The sequence below is a fragment of the Portunus trituberculatus genome, chromosome 1, assembly GCF_017591435.1.
Source record: "Portunus trituberculatus isolate SZX2019 chromosome 1, ASM1759143v1, whole genome shotgun sequence".
NCBI lineage: Eukaryota > Metazoa > Arthropoda > Malacostraca > Decapoda > Portunidae > Portunus > Portunus trituberculatus.
In genome coordinates this window covers 5,542,748-5,550,247 of record NC_059255.1, presented here as the reverse complement: position 1 = coordinate 5,550,247, position 7,500 = coordinate 5,542,748, and the positions used below count along the sequence as shown (strand labels likewise).

At 39.2% G+C, this 7,500-nt stretch overlaps 1 protein-coding gene across 2 annotated transcripts in view; it reads right to left on the bottom strand.

Annotated features, from left to right (window-relative positions):
* LOC123517746 overlaps positions 1-7,500 on the bottom strand; it is a 46,676-nt gene that overhangs the window by 10,205 nt on the left and 28,971 nt on the right. For both annotated transcript variants that reach the window (XM_045278194.1, XM_045278279.1), the window contains exons 3-5: positions 5,514-5,655; positions 637-786; positions 1-31 (exon numbers count right to left, since the gene is read on the bottom strand). The exon at positions 1-31 is cut by the window's left edge and continues 113 nt beyond it. In XM_045278194.1, coding sequence (XP_045134129.1) covers positions 1-31; positions 637-786; positions 5,514-5,655 — 323 coding nt within the window. The remainder of the gene's footprint in view (positions 32-636; positions 787-5,513; positions 5,656-7,500) is intronic.

Sequence of the window (7,500 nt, the reverse complement as noted above, 5' to 3'; positions counted from 1 at the left end):
ACCATCTCTGTGGCATAGCTGGCTTGGCACTCTGGAAATTATGGCACTGTCAGATTTGTGGCACTCAATATAGGTTAGGTTAGGTTAGGTTAGATACACACACACACACACACACACACACACACAGAGAGAGGAAGTTTTTTTTTTTCTCTCTCTTTTTTTTGATGAATTAATTAGTTGGCAGCCTGAGGTTAATTAGGTCGAACAGGTGAGCTTGTTTGATTATAAAAAGGAAGGTGAAAATTTGCTAAAAAGTAGAAAAAAATATTTGGTTTGTTAGGTTATGTCTGTGTGTGTGTGTGTGTGTGTGTGTGTGTGTGTGTGTGTGTGTGTGTGTATGTGTGTGTGTAAACAGTTTACAGAAATGGTTTACATACAAGGTTTACATAGCGAGCCAAACGTGTATACAACGAGGCTATGTATATGAGAGAGAGAGAGAGAGAGAGAGAGAGAGAGAGAGAGAGAGAGAGAGAGAGAGAGAGAGAGAGAGAGAGAATTTTAGATAGACAAGAAGGAAGAAAAAAATAAAAATGAGAGAAAAAAATGGAAAAAAAGAAAAGAATATCACACACACACACACACACACACACACACACACACACACACACACACACACACACACACACACACACGTACCTTCTTCAGCGACTCCTTCCGGCTGTGGGCAGGTAAAGGATCCCTCCAGGGACCTTCCAAACAGGACACTGTAGATTGCTATCCTAGAGTCCTTTTCACACCGCACCACCAGCTCCCCGCCCTCACACACCATCTTGTTCACAAACGTCTCTGTGGGCGTGGCAAGGCGTGACAGGGCGTGGCAGGGCATGGAGGTGTCAGTATGTGTGTGTGTTTGGGTACTTGGGCATTGAGTTAGGTTAGAAATGTTTTATTGATGTTTTAACCCCTTCAGTACTGGGACACATTTTTACCTTGAGATTGGTGTACCATTAAACCATTTTAATGACATTAGCAAGGGTGTATGGAGGGCAGAAGGTTAATGGCCACAGTTTTCACTATTTTAACCCCTTCAGTACTGGGACACATTTTTACCTTGAGATTTGTGTACCGTTAGACCATTTTATTGACATTAGGAAGGGTCTATGGAGGGCAGAAGGTTAATGGCCACAGTTTTCACTATTTTAACCCCTTCAGTACTGGGACGCATTTTTTAATTTTGGGAGGAGGAGGAGGAAGAAGAAAAAAAAAAAGAGGTGGAGGAGGAGGAGGAGGAGGAGGAGGAGGAAGAGGAAAAAGAAGAAAAAGAAGGAAAAACAAATAATTGCATAATATAAACTTTGAAATCTATGAAGAAGAAGAAGAAGAAGAAGAAGAAGAAGAAGAAGGAGGAGAAGAAGGAGGACAAACCTACAAAATCAATCTCTCATCTTTCTCCTTCCTTTTCTTCATGTCTCAAAATAGTTCCTCATAATTCTCAATCTATTACGTGTGTTATTAATTCATTGCTTCATTTTTGCAGGTTCGAAACACACCGAACACTTCTCAACACAGGGACACGCTGGGATATGTAAGTACTAATTTGGTCCATATTGCTCACCAAATATTGTCTTCAGCACCAGGACGCGTTTCCTTATTCATTCTGGTGACTATTTGGTGATCTAAAAACTTGCCACACTGTCTTAAAATGCCTAAAAATATGCCAAACTCTTAAAGTGCCCTAAAAATATGCCAAACTCTTAAAATGTCCTATGCCAAATTGTCTTAAAATGCTCTAAAAATATGTCAAACTATCTTAAAATGCCCTAAAAATATGCCAAACTCTTAAAATGTCCTAAAAATATGCCAAATTGTCTTAAAATGTCTTAAAAATATGCCAAACTATCTTAAAATGCCCTAAAAATATGCCAAACTCTTAAAATGTCCTAAAAATATGCCAAATTGTCTTAAAATGTCTTAAAAATATGCCAAACTGTCTTAAAGTGCCTTAAAAATTTGCCAAACTCTTAAAATGTCCTAAAAATATGCCAAATTGTCTTAAAATGTCTTAAAAACATGCCGAACTGTCTTAAAATGCCTTAAAAATTTGCCAAACTCTTAAAATGTCCGAAAAACATGTCAAACTGTCTTAAAATGCCTTAAAAACATGCCAAACTGTATTAAAATGTCCTAGAAACATTTCAAACTGTCGAAAAATGCCCTAATAACTTCCCAAACTGTCTTTAAATGCTCTGAAATTATGTCTATCTGTCTTAAAATGTCCTAAAACATACCAAACTGTCTTAAAATGTCCTAAAACATGCCAAACTGTCTTAAAATGTCCTGAAAACATGGCAAAATGTCTTAAATTGCCCTAAAAACATGTCAAACTCTCTTAAAATGTCCTAAAAACATGCCAAGCTGTCTTAAAATGCCCTAATACTTGCCAAACTCTTAAAATGTCCTAAAACATACCAAACTGTCTGAAAATGCCCTAAAAATATGCCAAACATTTTAAAATGCCTTAAAACATGCCAAACTATCTTAAAATGGCCTAAAAACATGCCAAACTGTCTTAAAATGCCCTAATAACTTCCCAAACTGTCTTTAAATGCCCTAAAATTATGTCTGTCTTAAAATGCCTTAAAAACATGCCATACTATCTTAAAATGCCCTAAAAACATGCCAAACTGTCTTAAAATGTCCTCAAAACATGCCAAGCTGTCTTAAAATGCCCTAATACTTGCCAAACTCTTAAAATGCCCTAAAAACATGCCAAACTGTCTTAAAATGCCCTAAAACATGCCAAACTGTCTTAAAATGCCCTAAAACATGCCAAACTGTCTTAAATGCCCTAAAACATGCCAAACTGTCTTAAAATGCCCTAAAACATGCCAAACTGTCTTAAAATGCCCTAAAACATGCCAAACTGTCTTAAAATGCCCTAAAACATGCCAAACTGTCTTAAAATGCCCTAAAACATGCCAAACTGTCTTAAAATGCCCTAAAACATGCCAAACTGTCTTAAAATGCCCTAAAACATGCCAAACTGTCTTAAAATGCCCTAAAACATGCCAAACTGTCTTAAAATGCCCTAAAACATGCCAAACTGTCTTAAAATGCCCTAAAACATGCCAAACTGTCTTAAATGCCCTAAAACATGCCAAACTGTCTTAAAATGCCCTAAAACATGCCAAACTGTCTTAAAATGCCCTAAAACATGCCAAACTGTCTTAAAATGCCCTAAAACATGCCAAACTGTCTTAAAATGCCCTAAAACATGCCAAACTGTCTTAAAATGCCCTAAAACATGCCAAACTGTCTTAAAATGCCCTAAAACATGCCAAACTGTCTTAAAATGCCCTAAAACATGCCAAACTGTCTTAAAATGCCCTAAAACATGCCAAACTGTCTTAAAATGCCCTAAAACATGCCAAACTGTCTTAAAATGCCCTAAAACATGCCAAACTGTCTTAAAATGCCCTAAAACATGCCAAACTGTCTTAAAATGCCCTAAAACATGCCAAACTATCTTAAAATGCCCTAAAACATGCCAAACTATCTTAAAATGCCCTAAAACATGCCAAACTATCTTAAAATGCCCTAAAACATGCCAAACTATCTTAAATGCCCTAAAACATGCCAAACTGTCTTAAAATGCCCTAAAACATGCCAAACTATCTTAAAATGCCCTAAAAACATGCCAAACTGTCTTAAAATGCCCTTAAAACATGCCAAACTATCTTAAAATGCCCTTAAAACATGCCAAACTATCTTAAAATCCCCTTAAAACATGCCAAACTATCTTAAAATCCCTTAAAACACGCCAAACTATCTTAAAATCCCCTTAAAACATGCCAAACTGTCTTAAAATGCCCTAAAAACATGCCAAACTATCTTAAAATCCCCTTAAAACACGCCAAACTATCTTAAAATCCCCTTAAAACACGCCAAACTATCTTAAAATCCCCTTAAAACACGCCAAACTATCTTAAAATGCCCTAGAAAGCTGTATAAAGTCACCAAATAGTCACCAGAATGTATATAGAAACACGTTCTGCTTCTTAAGGGATTGAAACACACAGAAAAGAACATTTGGCAACATTTAAACACACCGAGGAATATTTTAGTTAAGTTTCCCATTTTAATTTTTGTGTCTATTCACGTTTTCTTTGATTCCGTTTTTTTTATTTATTTATTTATTTGGTGAAAAAAAGACACAACAAGAGAGAGAGAGAGAGAGAGAGAGAGAGAGAGAGAGAGAGAGAGAGAGAGAGAGAGAGAGAAAATTGCCAGCTAAATGTCCTTCTCCCCCTCAAAACAGAATTAAAGGGAGTGAGCGAGTCTCTCTCTCTCTCTCTCTCTCTCTCTCTCTCTCTCTCTAGGAAGGAGGTAGAAGATAGGAGTGATGAAGAGAGAGAGAGAGAGAGAGAGAGAGAGAGAGAGAGAGAGAGAGAGAAAAGAATAATAAATGTGTGTGTGTGTGTGTGTGTGTGTGTGTGTGTGTGTGTGTGTGTGTGTGTGTGTGTGTGTGTGTGTGTGTGTGTGTGTGTGTGTGTGTGTGTGTGTGTGTGTGTGTGTGTGTGTGTGTGTGTGTGTGTGTGTGTGTGTGTGTGTGTGTGTGTGTGTGTGTGTGTGTGTGTGTGTGTGTGTGTGTGTGTGTGTGTGTGTGTGTGTGTGTGCGTGCGTGTAATTTATGTTGATTCAGTTTAATGTGTGTGTATTGTCCGCCATTTTATGATTGTATGGGCTCTCTCTCTCTCTCTCTCTCTCTCTCTCTCTCTCTCTCTCTCTCTCTCTCTCTCTCTCTCTCTCTCTCTCTCTCTCTCTCTCTCTCTCTCTCTCTCTCTCTCTCTCTCTCTCTCTCTCTCTCTCTCTCTCTCTCTCTCTCTCTCTCTCTCTCTCTCTCTCTCTCTCTCTCTCTCTCTCTCTCTCTCTCTCTCTCTCTCTCTCTCCTGCCTCTAATCCTACAATGTCCCTCTCTCTCTCTCTCTCTCTCTCTCTCTCTCTCTCTCTCTCTCTCTCTCTCTCTCTCTCTCTCTCTCTCTCTCTCTCTAACCCCACCCCATTTCCTCCCTCACTGCCAATCACTATTCTCTCTCTCTCTCTCTCTCTCTCTCTCTCTCTCTCTCTCTCTCTCTCTCTCTCTCTCTCTCTATTTCTATACCTTCCTTTATTTTTAGATCGTTTATGGAAGGAAGGAAGGGAAAGAGAGAGAGAGAGAGAGAGAGAGAGAGAGAGAGAGAGAGAGAGAGAGAGAGAGAGAGAGAGAGAGAAAATCAAACTCGCGCCCATTTTCTTTGACGAGAGACACAGAAAACGTCGATTTTTAAAGGCCAACTAAAATAAAATAGAGAAAAAAAAATGAAAGAAAACGGAAGGAGAATAATTTTTTGAAACCTCGACTTGAAAAATAGAAAAAAACGAAGAAAAAATAAAAAAAACACATATTCTCCATTCACAAACCCTGAAAAATTAAAAAAACTAACAAAAACATCTCAAAAGGTAAAAACACGAAGAAAAACCAGAAAAAACACTTAGAAATGACAAACTACAGGGGTAACTTATTTAAACCTTACTGGGTCTACATTTATAAGCAACTTCTATGTATTTTCTGGTGGTGGGACACGGATCTGACGTGCTGAAGGTTGCTGGAGACACCTCGATCATGCAGTCCTCTTGATGCTGACATCTCTTCACCACCAACTGCAGCGTGTTGTACTGACGGAGGGAGAGAGGGGGAGATAGGTTAAATTTGAGTGTTTTGGTACGTTTTGATGGTGTTTTGGGGTGTTTTGAGGTGTTTTGGTGTGTTTTGAGGGTGTTGTGGTGTGTTTGAGGGTGTTTTGGTGTGTTTTGAGGTGTTTTGGTGTGTTTTGGTGTGTTTTGGTGTGTTTTGAGGGTGTTGTGGTGTGTTTTGGTGTGTTTTGATATGTTTTGTGTGTTTGGTATGTTTGAGGATGTTTTGGTGTGTTTGTGTTTGGTGTGTTTGTGTGTTTGTTGTGTTTTGAGGTGTTTTGGTGTGTTTTGAGGGGTTTTGAGGTGTTTTGGTGTTTTGAGGTGTTTTGAGGTGTTTGGTATGTTTGATGATGTTTGATGTGTTTGGGGTGTTTTGTGTGTTTGGTGTGTTTTGTTGTGTTTGAGGTGTTTTGTGTGTGAGGTGGTGTTTGTGTGTTTGGTGTGTTTGAGGTGTTTTGAAGGTGTTTTGGTGTGTGTGTTTGAGTGTGTTCTGAGGGTTGAGGGTGTTTGGTGTGTTTGAGGGTGTTTGGTGTGTTTTGAGGGTGTTTGGTGTGTGTTGGTGTGTTTGAGGTGTTTTGAGGGTGTTTGGTGTGTTTGAGGTGTTTTGGTGTGTTTGGTGTGTTTTGCCACCAACCGCAGCGTGTTGTACTGACGGAGGAGAGAGGAGGAGATAGGTTAAATGAGTGGTTTGGTATGTTTTGAGGGTTTTGAGGGTTTGGTTTTGAGGTGTTTTGAGGTTTGTTTTGGTGTGTTTTGGTGTGTTTTGAAGTGTTTTGTTTTGAGTGTTTGTGTGTTTGAAGTGTTTAGGGTGTTTTGGTGTGTTTGAGTGTTTGTGTGTTTGAGAGGTTTTGAGGTGTTTAGTGTGTTTGTGGTGTTTGGTGTGTTTGAGGTGTTTGGGTGTTTGTGTGTTTGAGGTGTTTTGGTGTGTTTGGTGTGTTTGAGGGTGTTGTGGTGTGTTTGAGGGTGTTGTGGTGTGTTTGAGGTGTTTGGTGTGTTTTGGTGTGTTTGAGGGTGTTTGAGGTGTTTGGTGTGTTTGAGGGTGTTTTGGTGTGTTTGAGGTGTTTTGAGGGTGTTTTGGTGTGTTTTGGTGTGTTTTGCCACCAACTGCAGCGTGTTGTACTGAGGAGAGAGAGAGAGAGAGAGAGAGAGAGAGAGAGAGAGAGAGAGAGAGAGAGAGTGTTTTGGTGTTTTTGGTGTGTTTTGAGGGTGTGTGTTTGGTGAGAGAGAGAGAGAGAGAGAGAGAGAGATTAATTTTGAGTGTGTTTTGGTGTGTTTTGGTGTGTTTTAGAGTGTTTTGGTGTGTGTTTGGGAGTTTGGGGGTGTTTTTGTGTGTTTTTGTGTTTGGGTGTGTTTTGAGTGTGTTTTGGGTGTGTTTGGGTGTGTTTAGGTGTGTTTTGGTGTGTTTTGGGTGTATTTTGTGTGCGTTTGGGTGTGTTTGAGTGTGTTTAGGTGTGTTTGAGTGTGTTTGAGTGTGTTTCATGGTGTTTGGGTTAAATTTTTGGGTTTAGAAGAGAAAGAAAGAAAGAGAGAGAGAGAGAGAGAGAGAAAGAGAAAGAAAGAAAGAGAGAGAGAGAGAGAGAGAGAGAGAGAGAGAGAGAGAGAGAGAGAGAGAGAGAGGGGGTAGGATTGGTTAGGATATGGTTTGGTTGTCTAAAAAATTTATATATTGTTATTGTTATTCTCTCTCTCTCTCTCTCTCTCTCTCTCTCTCTCTCTCTCTCTCTCTCTCTCTCTCTCTCTCTCATTTCTTTATTGTTTCATGTTGTGCTTTTCTTTGCTTTTATTCCTTTGACCTCTCTCTCTCTCTCTCTCTCTCTCTCTCTCTCT